This window comes from Hippoglossus hippoglossus, chromosome 21, assembly GCF_009819705.1.
Source record: "Hippoglossus hippoglossus isolate fHipHip1 chromosome 21, fHipHip1.pri, whole genome shotgun sequence".
NCBI classification, from domain to species: domain Eukaryota; kingdom Metazoa; phylum Chordata; class Actinopteri; order Pleuronectiformes; family Pleuronectidae; genus Hippoglossus; species Hippoglossus hippoglossus.
Genome location: NC_047171.1, coordinates 10,389,645 through 10,407,373, shown reverse-complemented (window position 1 = coordinate 10,407,373; position 17,729 = coordinate 10,389,645). Strand labels below are relative to the sequence as shown.

The following is a 17,729-nucleotide window of genomic DNA, read 5'->3' as shown; positions in this document are numbered from 1 at the left end:
GGTTCACGCAGCATCAAACTGTTTTCGAGGAGCCTTCAAATGGAATTCTCGTATTCACATGAAAAAAAGGAAATTATAAAATATTTATCTCAATCTCTGTTCCCCCCCCGCAGATGTCCAGAGGAGATAAATCATCCATCTCTACCAAGGCTACATTCGTCACCATCTCTCGAGCGCTGTGCAGTAACGGTATCATGGCTCTGTTTGGAATCTCCAAGCTGCCCCCCATGTCGGAGCCGAACCCCAGCTTCCCCAGCGGCCAGTGGAAGGAGGAGATGATCGATCGCTTCAAGATTCCACGAAATGCCAGTATGTAGGGAGGAGGACACGCGTGGGGCGTGTGGAAACTGATTTGTATTGTCGGTGCAGGCATTATTCTTAGATGTTGAATGCACTGATTGGGAGTCGCTTCGGATAAAAGCGTCAGCTAAATGACATGTAATGTAATATGTGAATATTTGGTGTTGATATCCAGTATTTTCAATGGATTATATTGCTATCAAATGCATTCCTTTGCAAAAGCAGCAATCACTTATGTTAGAATGTTGAAAAGAAAGGGATGTTTTCCAATTTTTACGAGGTTGTTTTTCTCTTTCTTAGAGAATCCCAACTTTCCATTTGCCCTAAATTAAATTGTGATACGTGCTGACACAGAAAGTGGAAATTCAAAAACACCATCTTTCTGACTCCTGGGATATGTTTCATTTCATTTGCCTCTTTGACAATTCACAAAGTATTCAGGATTGAAGGATGAGCCTGGTGATCACCATGGTAAAGAATATGAAGAAAAATGAATGTAATAGACTCCTCCTCAGGTCAGGCCCCACCCCTCCACAAAATTCCATGGGAATCACTTTAGTAGTTTTTCAGTAAACCTGCAGACAGACAAACCAAAGGCAATAAAAACACAATCTCTTTGGTGGATGTAACAAATTAATTGATCCCAACATCAATTATTGTTGAAAGTACCCAAGTTGATTGAACACTAGTCTCAGGAATGAATGGGCTCGGGGCTCAGCGCGGGGATGTTACTAAGCCGTACGACTCTTTCCTGGTTTTAATCCTTTCAATGGATTTTTGACAGGAAGAAAATATCAAACAACAGCAGCCTTATTCTTTCATCTTAAAAATGATCCCTTATAAAGTCTTAAAAAGAATTGCCCTCCTCTTCCTCCCCCCTGTAGCTCCCTTCTGCACGAACATGTACCTGGAGATGGTCAACACCACAGGAGGAGCCATCGCCTGGGCCTTCCTCAAACCAATGCTGATGGGGAAAGTCCTGTACACCCCTGACACGCCCATCACGAGAGACATAATGGAGAAGGTATGTAGCAGATATAGATTCATACATGTTACCTCCTCTGCCCTTTAATCCAATCCAGGTGATACTCACTCCAAAGACCATAATATATACGATATAAAAACAAATTCAGGTTTTTAAACGTTATCTTTGTTAAGACTGGAAATTATTTACCAGTCTATAAAAATTACTGGAATTTACAATGTATTAGGGCCATGTTTTTCGAGGTTTCGAGAAAAAAGTCATAATATTACAAGAATAACGTTGTAATATCAGGAGATTAAAATAGTAATGTTTCGAGAATGAAATTGTAGTATTAAGAGAGATAAGAAAAAAAACCATAAACATTTGTTGAGGGAAATTAACAGAAATTGAGAACCAGTGCTCGCTGGAGTCTCATAAATCGTGATATTTATGATAATGTGGAGCTGATGTGCCAAAGTATGAGATTATTTGTGGAACCTTGAGTAAACTTTAATTTAACAAGATGCTCCACATTCCTCCTTTTAACGCAGGCAACAGACTTATCTTCTGATATTTCCTCTCTAAAATGAGCCTAAAATTATAGCTTTATTCTTGTAAAATTAAGACTTTTTTTCTTGTAATATTACAACTTCATTCTCAAAAATTATTTTTCCTCAACATGGCCCTGAAACTCGTAGTGACTCTCCCTATTAAGATTGCATCTCCAATTTTTCCTCTCCTTTTTTCTCAGTTGAAACATCTCACTGTCAGCAGCTCTGGGGATTTGTGCCTTCATGACCATCATGAATTTTATTTTCTAAATCCTAGAAAAAAACTAAATCTGTGGCAAAATGTGTTGCCACTGCTATTTCTAGCTCTTCTAGGCTGTGTTTACCTCTTAAGTCCCTGTGTAACCCCCCACTGGGAGTTACTGAGTAAGAAATGTAGTTCCAGGGAGTTTATGCATCACTGTCTTCTACTTAGGTTCTTTTTTTGTCCAAGCTTGACTTTGTTTTTAGTCTACTGCTGCCCTCATGCATCAGACAGACAGACACAGACACACACACACACACACACACACACACACACACACACACACACACACACACACACACACACACACACACACACACACACACACACACACACACACACACACACACACACACACACACACATGCACACACGCAAGGGAGGTTATGGACTCTGGCTGATACAGCATCCATTTCACACGTTCTCGTCCTTGTCCCCACCTCTCCCAGGCCAATGCCACCTTGCAGGAGTTTGCGAATCTGAGGAAGAACTCACAGGACTGGATCCAGTCCTCCAACTACATCATCAATTCTGCTGAACTGCTCAGCAACACTCTGCCGATGCTGCAGGTATTTGAAAAAATAAAATAAGTCAGAGCTGTCTTCTGCATATCTGATTATCTTTGCCGGCTCGCTGTCGTCTGCAAGTCGAGAGATAAACTTTGCCGTGGTCCTCAAACATGATTCGGCATCTTGAATGTTGATGTTGTGAATCATCTCTTCCGCTCTGTCTCTCTCTCTCCCCTCCCATCAGAATTCCCTCAGCAACTCCTTTGTGAAGAATTTCATTGAGATGCAGACTGACATCGATGTCGGCAGAATGAAAGACACACTTAGCAGCTTCTGTGAGTGAAGGTCTTACACTTTTGTAAGCAGCAGATACCGGGCGTACCTTTATGTTCCTGCCTCCCTTATTGACTGTTCAAATAGCCACAATGTCAGAACGTAGGCTAATAGGAAACGTTACCCTCGTTTTAACATGATTCTCTTTGGCTGTCTCTGCTTGATATGATTATACATGTCAGTCATCTTTTTGTTTCCAGGAGGTCTGACGTTGACATGCAGACGCTTAATTAGATTACCTTGTATTGTCAGAGTGTATTTCTATTTTAGCTAAGATGTAAATTAACAGGAACAGACACAGTAAATATCATTATTGTAATTTGGATTGACGGCAATCAAAGACAAATTTTTTACTTTGCACGCTTCATGTCTTTCTTGTCTCTCCAAAGCTAACATGACTGTGATGCTGGAGAAGAACAAACAGATACTGAATCAGATTACCACCCTGTCCACCCTGATGGTCGACCTGTCCTCCTGTATCAAGTTCGACCGTTACCGTGGCTACGACTCTGCCGAGCAGCTCAACCACGAAGCTCAGGAACTCGCCAAAGATCGCAATCTCTACGCAAGTGAGTAAATGTGGTGTATAATGGACATAGAGGAATGTCCACATTAAAAGACATTAAAGATTGGTTGACTTCGGTGCTCGGGATGGAGGCGTGAAGGTGAAGCAGTTCAGCCTAAATAAAGTAGTGCCAGCCCGTTTAAAATCTTAAAATCAATCCTGAATTTGACTGGAAGCCGGTGAGAGGCTAGTGCTGGTGTAATATAATCCCACTTTCTGGTTCCAGTTAGAGAGCAAGCTGCTACATTTTGTACTGTGACTTTTAACTTTGATCCATGTCCCATCCACTAACCTGGAGAAGGCAGGGTTTTTTTACCTGGACTGCAGCCAACCACTAGCTTGCCATCGAGACATTTTGGCTTCACTTTTGGGGAGTTGTCATGTCGTCCATCTTTATATACAGTCTGTGCAATGACATTAATCTTGTCCTTTAAGGTGTCATCTTCAAGCTTCCCAAAGATGACGGCTCAACCAAGAACCGTCACGCCAGGTCTTCCTCCAACACATCTTCCGAATCGTCCCTGCCTCCCCAAGTTAGCTACACTATCCGCATGCACATGGACAACGTCATGCGTACGGATAGAGTGCGGGAGGCCTACTTTGTGAAGGACCCCCACCTCCTGGCCAGGCAGACCATGCGCTACAACCGGGGCTTTGTGTATCTGCAGGAGAACATCGACCGGGCCATCATCGAATCCCAGACCGGGAAGAGAGTCACGGAGCCGGCCGTGCAGCTGCAGCCCTTCCCCTATCCGTGCCATTTGCGTGATGAGTGAGTCCCCTCAAATCCATAGATGCACATACATGTACATGTACACAAATACGAGCCACAATTGAAACGTAAAGGAACAAATGATCCCTGAGCGGACGCACAGGCGATGATGTGGAATAATGCATGCTCCCTCATTATTAATTTACCACCCGGGTTCATTCACGAGAACATTTCACGTTATAATTGGCTCCACATCAAGTAGAAAGAATATTCACTTTTGTTGTGCATTCACCGAACATGTATACAACACTCAGACACCCTTCAAGCCTTTAATACCCACTTATAAAGAACACCACTCATCTGTGCAGCGTAGATATCCAGAATTAACTTGTGCATCGATACACAATGTTGTGTCTAATAAATCACGCCAGAACGTAATGCCCGTGTCGGTGCTCGGCCCCCGAGTGTGACTTAAGACGCCGCTGATATCTCATCTACGAAGCACTAGTGGGCCACTGTCTTTGGCTCGCTGCCTTCTGAACAACTGTAAGATACGATGATCCTCGCCTCTCTATCCTTCTGATTTATTACTCAGCTCAGTTTCTGACATGATAGCTGTGAAATATGGGCGTGCGGCATTAAATATTCCAAACACTAAATTCCCCATGTATCGGGCCCCGAAACTGAAAAAAAAGAGCTAAAATTGAGAGGCATTTATTTTGCGTAAATAACACAAGGATCAGAACATTGCTGTCAAAAAATCCCCCCCGAACCCTCCCTCGATGTTGCTCCCGCGCTCTGCATCTCTTTCCGTCTCTGTCAAGCTGGTGACTGAGTGATGGACCTTTTCATCTCCTCTCCGTGACAGTGATTGGATGTTCGTTTTCCCCCAGTTTTGACGAACGCTCGGCGTCTCTGTATTCCCCAGGTACCTGGAGGCCATCTCTTTTGTCTTCCCGATCATGCTGATGTTAGCATGGGTGCTCTTCATCGCCGACTTTGTGAAGAAGCTCGTGCACGAGAGAGAACTGAGGCTGCACGAGGTAAGGGCTAAAAGATGATGAAATGCCCCGCTGTATTTTTTGCATTCAGCAGGGACCTGTGGGTTTTCATGACTTGCTGTTATAATAGGGTCGGCTGGTTGTGTTAATCAATCACTGACAAATACGGATTATTTCTGATGAGCAGTTGACGGCGGGGAAAGACTTTACTTTTCTCTCTGAAACTTGAGCTTCCTCCTCTTTCTCATTCTTATACCTCCAGACTATTACATGTATTTTCTCGTCTTCACTGCTGTAAACGTTCACAGACACCAGTAAAAAACACAAAAACTATTTTTATTCCTCTGTGCCGGCAACAGCCAGTGGAAGGAGGCTTTATTCACTTGGATTAATTACTGATTAGATTGATTAGACAGAGGCCAGAGGTCAAGGTGACAGTGGCTTCTTTAACATGATATCTCAAATCTGCCTTTAAGCTAGTTCTTCAACTTTTGACCAGTTGGATGCAAAGATGATTATATTTCATTGGTCAAAGGTAACAGTGACCTCATATGAATCTGGACATTTTTTTAATCTTGACTGAATCTGTACTGTTTGGCGCATATAACCGTGGTTTTTATTTTTAACCCTTTCTTTTCCTTCTTGCCCCATAGTACATGAAGATGATGGGCGTCAACCCACTCAGCCACTTCTTTGCCTGGTTCGTGGAGTGTGCCACCTACCTGGGGGTGACCATCATCATCCTCACGCTGGTGCTGAAATACGGCAAGATCCTGCCCAACAGCGACGGCTTCCTCATGTTCCTTTACCTGTGCGACTATGGCCTGAGCATCATTGCCTTCAGCTTCCTGGTCAGCTCCTTCTTCGACAAGACCTACATCGCCGGCCTGAGCGGCAGCCTCCTCTACATCCTCTGCTTCTTCCCTTTCATCGTGGTCATGTCTATGGAGACAAAGCTCACCTTTTCCCAGAAGAGCGCTATGGTGAGGATATGTGTAGAAGCTTCAAACACCAAATAATGCAATTTGCTCTGGAAGAGAGGTTGAATGAGGAGATAAGGAGCGTATAAGGAGGAGTATTGTCATTTAATTTCATTACAAAATGTTATTTACTCTATCCATCTTCAAAAAACAATTTTACTGATATCATATCATATAAAGTTTTATAAGCACAGCCTAAAAAATGCCAGCACTGTTATGAGAGTCTGGATAAACAGTGGGTTTTGCCTTCAGTTGTTTCTCATCGGGAAGTTTTATTGTTATTTTTGCAGTGTTGTTTGCCTCCAACAAAATTCCGTATATGATATTTTTGTGAAACTCTTTTGAAACAGCTCACTTCACACTACTAGTTGACAAGAGTAAAGATGAGTAGAATTACACATAGGCATTGTGGGATGAAGAGGATTTTTTGATCTTCTTTTATTTTACCGCTTCTGTTCCTGCATTCCGTCTGATTCTTCTCCTGTTTTCCCACAGAGTTTGTTTTCCCCAACCTGCTTCAGTTACGCCAGTCAATACGTGTCTCGCTATGAGGCCCAAGGAGAAGGTATAAACATACAGACCTCTGACCAGCATCAAAACACACCGACCGAGTCCGTGCAACTTAATGTTAAACTCTTCTACTATTCACTTCTTTAGGGATTCAGTGGAGCAACGCGTACATGTCGCCCATCGCTGGGGACACGGCCTCGTTCGGGTGGCTGTGCTGGATGATGCTCATCGACTCAATGCTCTACTTCATTATCGGGGCTTACATCCGCAAGGTCTTCCCAGGTAAAATAAAAGCACCAAAAATCGGATAAAGGCCCAACAGTCCCCTTAAATTCAATCAAGCTGCATTCAATTTACGATATTAGTTCCCTAAATGTGCCAGACTTTTTATTTCAGCCTGCTATTTTCTGATTCGTCACGCCACAGTTTAATAATGAAGCCCAAAAAAATGCTCCACCCCTCAAAAGAACAAGAGATATCTAATTTGGTGTTTTACTCTGTAGCTGCATTGTGTAGCTGGGTGCAGCTCAATTTTCTCACTTACGCTGTCATCCATAAAGCTGTCACCGTCCTTTTAGACATGGCGTGCGATGCAGATCTCAGTCACTCTTAATCTGTTGCATTTGAGAGCGAAGCGTGTGCATCCCTGCTACTTCCCTAGATTGAATGAATTCTGTGGGAAATGCTGCAAAGAAAGTGAAAGAAAATTCCTGAATCCGACCATTTCTTCAGATCGAAATATTCAGATAAAATGAAAACATAGCCTCCTCAGGGGAGGAAAGAAGGAAGCGATTGTCTTCAAAACAAAGAGCCCTTACAGTCCCAATTCAATAAAGCCAATGCAGCAGTTTATGATCTCCCTGGAAAACTCTTCACGTGTTGATAAATTCATTTTTACCCATCAGGAAAATATGGCATCCCATCTCCATGGTACTTCCCCTTCAAAGCCTCGTTCTGGGCCGACCTGTGCTGCTGCATTAAGTCAAAGACTCAGGCGGGCAGAGGACTCCTCTTCAACAACATCATGCAGAACAACCAGCCTGTCTTCTCCAACGACAAGGAAAAAGGTACGGACAGAAAAAAAAGACATTGTACTATCTCGCTGCAGATACAAATAAGCGAAGCTGTCTCCTCCGGTGTTGTGTTTTTGAAGCAAGGACACGATGTCTTCCTTTTCATGGTCTGTCATTTTTTCCCCCGACCCCTAATTCCTTGTATTTCTCCCTCTCCCTTCATTTAATACCTGTCCCCTGTTAGTTTGATTTACAGGCTGCCCTCTGTCTCCATTTGTTTCTCTCTCAGGCAAGAGCTCGCTTTCCTTCCAGGCCGGCGAGGATTTCTCTGAGCTGCCGGTGGGTGTCGCCCTCCACAGTCTCAGCAAGATGTACGCCGACCGAGTCGCCATTCAAAACCTCAACGTTTCCTTCCACGAGGGCCACGTCACCTCGTTGCTTGGACACAACGGAGCCGGCAAGACCACCACCATGTATGTGTGCCACGATCGTTCTTAGTTCTGACTGAATCAGCAGGCTCTAAGATCAAAACAAACCCATTTTTACCATTTATATAATGCCGCAGCATCTTTGAAATTTAATTTGTGCATCCCTTTAATCATCTCAAGGGTCTGCTGCTGACACGGAGATTGTTTTGTCCAAATCTGGCACATCAAATGAACCACGGCAGATCTTAGCCTGCTGTGTCTTCATCAAGCGGAGCACTTTCATTTACATTTTAATTGTGACCCGTTTTGCTTATGCTCGGAGCAACACACAACAAGTACAGGAGAGAGTGAGATTTAACTGAATAAAATAGAAAAGAAAAAGGAAAACCAAGAGGGAATTATAATTGTCGAACAAATCATCCCAGAAAAGAAAGTAAGAGAAAGTAGAAAAATATATTTTCAACCTTTTTGTGTCCCAGGTAGCAAATATGAGCAAAAGTAATTTCCCAAAAAGGCTCATTATCCAGTAAATTATTTAACATTTAACATTAACTTATTATGAAACATAAAACAATCAAAATCTCCTCAGAGGCGATCTTAATTAATTCCACAGACTCAACTTTACTGACCTTATTTTAAATCTGTCAATCCGGTATTGTGCCTAGATACTAAATTATCATTCTCTATTCTTAGGTCTCTCCTGACAGGTCTTTTCGCCCCAACCTCCGGGACAATAGAGGTGTACGGCAGAGACATGCAGTCCAACATCGACGACATTCGCAAGGAGCTGGGCGTGTGCATGCAGTACGATGTCCTCTTCGACCACATGACCACCAAGGAGCACCTGCTGCTGTACGGCCAGATCAAGGCCCCGCACTGGTCGAAGGGGGAACTGCACGAACAAGTCCGATCGTAAGCGATCAATCATCCCTCGATGTATCGCAATCACTGGGTCTTTAAGATGACATCAGGGTTTGTGCATGATGCAGTTTAATCTGTCAAGCTGATTTGGTTTACGCCTCGACATCACATAAACAGTGTCCTTGGGCCAATAAAAATAAGAAATATTGACGGAGGCCACGAGAGTTTAACAGCGAACATTAGCCAGTGCTCAACACCAGTAACTGGTTACACCAGGGAAATTAAAAAAAAAGTCTCCAAGTAATGTTCAGATATGGTCAGTGTCAGATTTTATGGCCGTACTTACTGTTATTTAAAGCTACCTCCAGTGCGAGAATACCAATCTGTGGTAAGAACTCAGTAACTGTTCCATATTGCGTCTCAAGAGCTGTGAAATAATTCAAGAATATTGTAATATTTCACAGCTCTTTTTTTTTTGCTTTGCATCGTTATTTGATGAATTTATAGGAGCAGGCACGAGAAGAATCTTTTTTCATTCTAAGCCGCATGTTAAACCCTCCAAGCTGCATCATAGGACTATTTCTGCAGGTTTTGTGTGAGACAAGAGGAGCAGTAATAAGCCTGAGCCTAAAGCCGAACCTCTCCCCTGGTCCCTGTAGTTCAGAAAAGTCTGGGTAACTGATGGAACTGATGGAACTGTAATTTAATCAAACTGGGTTGTAATGCATAGGAAAAAAATGTGCTTTTCATTGGCTTCCCCACCAGGACCCTAGAGGAGACAGGCATGTACGCTCACAGGCACAAGCGGGTGGGCACCCTGTCGGGCGGCATGAAGCGCAAGCTGTCAATCTCCATCGCCTTCATAGGAGGCTCTCGCTTGGTGGTTCTGGATGAACCTACCACAGGAGTTGATCCTTGCTCGAGGCGGAGCATCTGGGACATTGTTATCCAGCATAAGAAAAGTGAGTCACACACACACACACACACACACACACACACACACACACACACACACACACACACACACACACACACACACACACTGAACACTTAAAAAAAAGCCATCCTGTTAATTTGAGTTCACACAATCTCCATGGAACCCCAAGCTACACCAGCTATTATTACTCTAACCTCTTACTATTACTGTTACCTTTCGTTTTATCATCTTTTTGTCGTCTGGGGTTCCGCAAGGCTCGATACTTGGCCTGATTTTATTCACTTTGTATCTTGGTTCCTCTCGGCCATATTATTCGCCTCTTCAACACATTCCAACATTTTAACGCTGACGAGTCCCAGTATTTATTATTCCTAAAACTCTTAACCGTCTACATTCCCTGCCCCGCTGCCTTTCTGCCATCAAAGAGCAGATGTCTAAATGTCTAAAAAATGAATACTGATCAAATTGATGTTCTAGTATTTGGTCCTTATCACATTTCAGTGGCACACTCCACCATTTCAGACCACTGACAGCTATCTTAAAACATGAAGTGAGAAATCTAGAGGTTCAGAAATATTTTTATTAATGCCAGACATTGCTGGTTCCTATAAACATAGTTGGACATTTGATTTCATTGTGTCTTGTTAATATTTTGACTAAGACTAACGGTAGACCTGGAGAAAATATCTTTCCAGTCATGATAACATCACAATAGTCGAATTACAAAGAGTTTAAAGTCTACCTGTATGTCTGTTAAAACTGTGTCCTTCTGTTCACAAATTGTTTTATTTCTATTTTTCTGTGAGGGAAAAAAGTTAAATGTGGTCAGTTACAGTTCTACCTCATCGTCAGTCCAGGAAAAGAAATCTTTGGTCTTACTTTTCACGCTGTTTGTCATTTATAGTATTTTCTGTAACTAAGCAACTGGCTTAGTCTGCAGAATAGACAAACTGCTTCCCATATGTGAATGGTCACGTGATGTGTGTTGTCATCTGTGATGCATGGACGAGGAATATTACTGATACAGAGGAAAACTCTTGTTTTGGATTGAGATTGTTTTTATTTTAAAATGCTGCTTTAAAACAAAAGTTTAGTCGTATGTATGTAGCCAAAGTTTACCTACCTCCATATTAACGTAACACCCAGTCAAGTAAAATCAAATTGTACTTTTTTTAAGTTGTTGCCAGCCTAACCAAACACACAAAAATTGACATTGCAATGCCTGTTTTCCCCTGAAATCACTGAAAGTACAGTGAACCTGAAAAAGACCATGTTGGGCTTTTCCCCCTGTTCAGGATTCTGACTGCAGGTCCAGTATATAATTAATCTCAGATCAATCCAGGGGAAACTTTTTCTTTATGTTCTCTTCAGGGAGCGGCAGTAGACTGCCAAGAGACTGCTAAATGTCATATAGTGTAATTGTAGATGTAGGAAATGTCCTGTTTAATTGGCCCAGTCTCTGATGTTAGTGAGAGTTTGGTGCCAGGGGAATCTTCGTGCGCAACTTTGTGCATCACTTGCTGTTTGCGCGGCGGTTACTCACTGATGATTTGTGTGTGTGTGTGTGTGTGTGTGTGTGTGTGTGTGTGTGTGTGTGTGTGTGTGTGTGTGTGTGTGTGTGTGTGTGTGTGTGTGTGTGTGTGTGTGTGTGTGTGTGTGTGTGTGACACAGTTTGTGTGTAGCTCGCTCTTTGTAATGTCTGGATTTTAGTTTGCTTGTTTGGATGTGTGCAGTGTGGGGATCCAAAATAGTTTTCCCAAAAGACATCTAAACATTGCCTCTGTGTTGTTTTTTTACTCTTCTCCTTGCCTAGAATAGAATAAAGTAGAATAGAAAGCCTTTATTGTCATTGTACAAGAGAAGCTGTGCCAATTTATAAAATATTACATTTTTAAAATCCGACAAAAGATACAAATCAATAAATACAAGACTAATACATACTTAAATATTAAACATGAATTCACTGTATGCACTACACTGACAATGAGTCACTGGGTTTTCATGTAATACAATTGTTTGATATTCACACTAGAGCCGGACTGATGTGACGTTTGGCTGACAGACTAAACTGAGCCTTTTACAGACACATCTGTATCCGTCTATTATGTTTACCGAAATGAACACTTTTATTTCACTGAATAAACAATGCAGAAAAGACGTGCTTTGATGTTTGTACTTTAAAAACACGTTTTAATGTTATTAGTTGAAGTTCTAAATATTTGGTTGTATTTGTTTTTTCTTATTATTGATAACAAAGTTAACAGTTAAGTCAAGCCTCAATTACTTCTTTGTAGTGAGGGTTTGTTAAAAACATCTCGGGAATCAGTTTGATTTATTATTTTCTTATAAATATATATCAGCTGATTTTTACTCACAAATATCAGTATCTGCTTCGTCTTCCTCTAATTTCCACACTTCCCTATAGCTTCAGTTTTGGTTATATTTTTTGATCGGGGATTGTTATCACAATGCACATACGCGTTATGCATAATGTCTTTGTGTCTGTGTCCTCTCAGACCGAACCATCATCATGTCCACCCACCACCTGGACGAGGCTGAAGTGCTCAGCGACCGCATCGCCTTCCTGGAGAGAGGAGGATTAAAATGCTGCGGCTCCCCCTTCCACCTGAAAGACAAGCTGGGTCAGGGCTACAAACTCACCCTCACCAAAAAGGTATAGTTCCCTCCTCAAAGTCATCCAGTCACCATGTTTGGCTAAAGCACTGCAGACTAGTCTGACAGCAGCAAAACTCAGTTGTTGATGTTAGTTTTCCTCAACACAATATCTCTATGGAAATTAATTTTTTTATGTTGAGTCAAAAGGTTGTCTCTGGTCAAATAATCAACGATTCTCCAGTAGACAACCGGTTCCATGCTTTCCCAGAAGCAAGAGACAAAGTAGCTGCATATATCTGATGCATTTCATCCAGCTGTTTTATTAACAACAACATAATGTGGATAGTGCACAGGCAGCACAAACATTTCACAGTGTGTTGTGATGGCAGAGCCGACTTACTCATATGTAAATACTTTTTGTTCAGCTGTTTTCCTAATGTAGGGATTGAAAAGAGCTCTTTTTTTTTACCCTGCCCGTTGGATGGCTTCTTTGTTCATGTCGACAAGTAAATAAATGAAACATTTCTAGATGTGTGCACTCTCAGACAGGCAACAAGATTCGTCTGAGATCCCACAATGTCTCTTTTTTTGAATATGCTGGCCATGTATTTTGATCAAACCCAAAGTTTTCTTCAGTATCTTGTTAAGTTCTGAGTCTTCAGTCTGTTTTATGTATCTACAGTATTGTTAGTTATAACCATAGACTGTATGTATAGATGGATGATGCTTCTCTACTTCCTCCCACTATCAAAAAATGAAGCCAAATTTACCCGGATACGAATGCTGCCATCTTGCGCATTTGGAGCCACGACATATGGTTTCACCAAGAGTCTCTGTGCTGCTCCTTTTCTATCTGCAGCTGCAGAACCTCGAGTCTGAAGTAATCGACAGTGCTGACCTGAAGCAGTTTATCCAAGCCCATGTACCTGAAGCGCGGCTGAAGGAGGCCCAAGGGGGCGACTTGGTCTACTCGCTGCCCCCCTTCACCTCAGCCAACGCCTCCTCATACCGCTCCCTCCTGACCGCGCTGGACTCCAACCTGGACGCCCTGCAGCTGGGGGGCTATGGCATCTGTGACACCACCCTGGAGGAGGTAGTGCGCTCGTGCACACCCACACATAAATACACACGGGTTCAAACTGCAGTCAAAAGAAAAAAAACACACTTACAGCTGCAGAGTTACATTTTGATGTTATAAACCATGAGATTAAATTAAATAGGCTCTCTAGCAAACACAGATAAGTTGATGTGTAGTTGTCATCTCTGTAGGTCTTCCTCCAGTTGACTCATGACAACACAGAATCCGAGAGTGTCCCCCTGTCAATCTCAGAGACCATTTCTGACACAGGGTCTGTGGACAGTTTCCCCTCAGACAACGGTGAAAGCCTTGGTGATAAGATCAGTGAGTTCCTCTTCCCTTTCAACTATTCTTTCTGTCAACTGCACACATCTTTGAAAATGTTCAGCATACTAAGAGATACTCTTTTTTTTATTTTCAAACTTGATCTAATATGATATGACTCATTATGTTACACTGCAAAATCTGATATTACTTTAAAAAAAAGTCTAGGGAACGGATTGCCTTGTGCCTGTGTTAAGTAAATATAACTATTCGTCTTGAGTTATGTTTACTTAATATTCACTCCTTAATTTCACTTAAAACTTAGATTTAGCATTTGTCAAGTTGTTCCAACTAAAGAAGGGCCAGTGAAGTTAATTAGTCTAACTTAACTGAATAGCATTGTTTACTTTGTAGAACTTAGGAAACTAGTTGCCTTAGATACATAAAACAAGGAGAAAAACATTGAGTAAGATACTGCATTAGACTGGGATTTCATAAAGGTCATAAATTCAAGAAGAGAAGTTGATTTATTGAGACTTGCTCAACTTTGTTGGTAGGAACTTGGTTTATTCCAAAAATTCCAAAAAGGTCCAAAAATGAGTCTTTTACATCATCTATAATGTGTTAGAAATCATCTTAATTTATGTCTACAACATTGTTTAGCATGTTGGGAGGCTCGAACCATCTAATCCCAACACACTACAATACCAATGCTGGATGGTTCCTAGACTGCTACTACACTTTATACAGTGTATTCAGCTGACCTGGTTCTGCAGCATCCATCTTGATGGATTACCATCTCATGCGATACTATCTCCCTGTTAACCTTTAGCTTACAGTATGTTAGAGAGAAACAACAGGCGTCATAAAGTCAGTACAACAGAAAGACAGTAAATGCATCAGTATCAAAAGGATAAAGTCTTACCTCTCCCGTGTGTTTCAGAGCTTACCGGCTCATCCATGGTTTCTGGCATGGCTCTGGCCTGGCAGCAGATGTCGGCCATACTGATCAAGAGGTTCCACCACAGCCGCAGAGACTGGAAGGGCCTGATCGCCCAGATCCTGCTCCCTGTTCTGTTTGTGGTGTTTGCAATGGGCTTGGGATCCATAAAGAGCGACCTACGGCACTATCCTGAGCTGGAGCTGAGCCCCGCGCTCTACAACATCGGACCAAGCTACTCTTTCTTCAGGTCAGTTCTAATGGCAGGAGGAATACACAGTACATACAGTCAAGCTAATCAGGGTCTTTATGATAAATCAAAGCTTTCAGTTCATTTGTCATGGTCAGAAAAATTCCACAGTGACTCAGGCGGAAACAAATCAAAAGTGTTTTTTTATCCGAGCAAATGCTGATAGAATTTGAAGTTTCTCTCAGATTTGTCTTTAGAGTTGGAACCAAGAATAACAAGAATCTCTGAGACTGAAGATGATTCAAAAGGTCAATAGTACAGTTTTTGGTCATGAATGTGCAAACTGGTAACTAGGGGTCCGGTCCGGGTCGAGGACAGCAGGTTTACTGATGGTCCGGTCATGATTCTGACTGAGAACAGGCAAGTAACTGAATGCATTAGGTGTCCAAACAGTGAAGGTACAGTGAAGGCTGTTTGCAGGTGAGGAGGTAAATGGTTTCTTAAGCATGGTAGTAACAGAATTACCTCACAGACAGAGGAAAACTAACTAAGCTCGGGGTGGGTAGAACACCTGTCAGGCTTTTTAGGGGGCCAGGATCGAAAATTGCAGCCCACACAGAAGGCCAGAAGGTTCCCAGTTTGAATCCCAGCTTGGCCTTTCTGTGTGAGTGTAGAGTTTGCATGTTCTCCCCGTGTCTTGCCGGGTTTTCTCTGCGTGCTTCCAATGAAATATAGGTTGGGGTTAGGTTAAACTCTGTATTGATAGTAGTAGAGGTGTGAATGGGAGTGAGAAGAGTTGTTTGTCTCTGTATGTTGACGCTGAGATAAACTGGTGACCTGTCCAGGGTGTACTCCGCCTCACGTCTAATGTCAGCTGGGATTGTCTCCAGCTTCCCCACCACCCTCAAAGGATATGGATAATGGATGGATGGATAATACACACACACACACACACACACACACACACACACACACACTTAAAAGACGAAGGGAACAAAATGGACAAGGAGCCTAACAGAGGCAGCCACTCTAATGAAAAGATTCCTTTTTTGAGACCGTGGAGGCGCTCGCTGCAACACGCCTATCTGAGCTTGATGAAACTTTGATGAGGAGGTTGATGAATCTCATTACTTGATTGGCCCGTTGGGTCCCCGCATCATTTGTGCGGGGGGGGGGGGGGGGGGGGGAGACGACGACATGTCTCATTTGTTAGAAAATGAATTTGAAGCTTTACTTTGTTGGAGGGCAGATGGACCTCAAGGACAAAGAGAAGTTAGAGGAGAGGAGTGATTGAAAAGAAGATGGCTAAGACGCGAGATCAAACTCAGGGAGATGAAGGAGGAGGTTGCGAGACGTCTTCTTCATTCGGGAGAAGGTCTGTTGTTTGATCAGGAGAGTATATTGAGGGGAAGAAAATCCTGAGGTGCCAATCCATACATCAAAGACTGAATCGATGCTTGACCCAGTTCTTTTTAACCTGATATAGAAAAGAGATTGAAAAAATGATATTATTATTTTTTTTTTTTGATGAAATCAGTGCTGGAGTGGAGGGGGATGCTGCTGTTGAATAAGGTTATAAGTAGTCGAGGGTGGAACATTCCGCCGTCTTTTCTTATTATTGCTGCAGTGTTGTGATAGTGGAGCAACAGATTTCATGCACTGCCTCAAAAAGCTTTGTTCTCTCACTCGCCAGCATGAACAATGAAAACATAATGATCTGTGTCTTTATTTATGAGTCTACGTCTGGGGAGAGCTCAAATAAAAGAAATCCACTTAAATGTAAATCTGCAAAAATGGGGGGAAAAAAAGTCCTTACTCTTCTTTTGTGCGTCCTGCTCCTCGCACCAGGGTGTTGGAGGAGAATCACTGATGACCCCCCCACGGACGTGTTATTGACAATGTTGTGAGCTCGTAAACTGCTCTTAGGCCAGAACTCTACAGAGAAAATCCTGATAAATTCAATGTTTCAACTCTACTTTATAAAACCATAGCTACCAAGAGTAGTTTGAATAAATCAGTAATAATATAAAATAAACCATTAAGTAGATTGCAGAGATTTTGTGGATTAAATGAGAATTCCTATAATTTTTAAGGGCTCAACCTTAATATGTTATGATTTAGCGCTTAAAATTTAATTAACGTTATTATTGTTATTATTATTATTATTATTATAGGTATCTGTACTTTAGTTGAGTATTTGTGTTCCTGACGACTTTTACTTCCTACGTGTTAACACAAATATCTGGACTTTCTACTCCTGAAATTTTGTTTGTTACTTTCTTTTTAATGCATTTGAGGGGACTTACCCATTTTTTCACTTTTATTTTGCATCATTGAGCGCGGCCTTCCCAACATCAAGACAGATCTTAACTTAAACAGACGAGACAATAAGTCAGAAAAGACGACTCCTCGTCGTGTATCTCTTCTCACACATCAAACGTTAGGCGACGTAAAGGACGCATCAGGACAAATCAGACAAGAGAGGGAGACAGCCGCGGAGAAGAGGCACAGAGCACCTGTCTGTGACAAGGACGTGGAAGAAAGTGAAGAATCAGCCAATGTGAACTGATAATGTTGACAACGTCCACGACAGAGCATTCCCCATCCCTGTCAATACATTTTACACATTTCCCCCTTTAACCCGTTTTCAGGATATGTTTTTTTTTTCATTTGAAGTAAGAGTGGTTTAATTTGAATAGTTTTCGATCTATATTA

General features: G+C 42.1%; 1 protein-coding gene across 2 annotated transcripts in view; it reads left to right on the top strand.

The window, feature by feature from the left end:
• The window catches only part of abca12 (ATP-binding cassette, sub-family A (ABC1), member 12), a 74,665-nt gene that overhangs the window by 37,462 nt on the left and 19,474 nt on the right, over nucleotides 1-17,729 (top strand). For both annotated transcript variants that reach the window (XM_034574050.1, XM_034574051.1), the window contains 18 exons: nucleotides 114-309; nucleotides 1,185-1,324; nucleotides 2,527-2,646; nucleotides 2,831-2,921; nucleotides 3,309-3,488; nucleotides 3,920-4,256; nucleotides 5,125-5,239; nucleotides 5,851-6,180; nucleotides 6,673-6,742; nucleotides 6,835-6,969; nucleotides 7,593-7,754; nucleotides 7,990-8,173; nucleotides 8,822-9,040; nucleotides 9,755-9,951; nucleotides 12,443-12,600; nucleotides 13,402-13,635; nucleotides 13,812-13,944; nucleotides 14,828-15,074. In XM_034574050.1, the coding sequence (XP_034429941.1) occupies nucleotides 114-309; nucleotides 1,185-1,324; nucleotides 2,527-2,646; nucleotides 2,831-2,921; nucleotides 3,309-3,488; nucleotides 3,920-4,256; nucleotides 5,125-5,239; nucleotides 5,851-6,180; nucleotides 6,673-6,742; nucleotides 6,835-6,969; nucleotides 7,593-7,754; nucleotides 7,990-8,173; nucleotides 8,822-9,040; nucleotides 9,755-9,951; nucleotides 12,443-12,600; nucleotides 13,402-13,635; nucleotides 13,812-13,944; nucleotides 14,828-15,074 (3,248 nt within the window). The remainder of the gene's footprint in view (nucleotides 1-113; nucleotides 310-1,184; nucleotides 1,325-2,526; nucleotides 2,647-2,830; nucleotides 2,922-3,308; nucleotides 3,489-3,919; nucleotides 4,257-5,124; nucleotides 5,240-5,850; nucleotides 6,181-6,672; nucleotides 6,743-6,834; nucleotides 6,970-7,592; nucleotides 7,755-7,989; nucleotides 8,174-8,821; nucleotides 9,041-9,754; nucleotides 9,952-12,442; nucleotides 12,601-13,401; nucleotides 13,636-13,811; nucleotides 13,945-14,827; nucleotides 15,075-17,729) is intronic.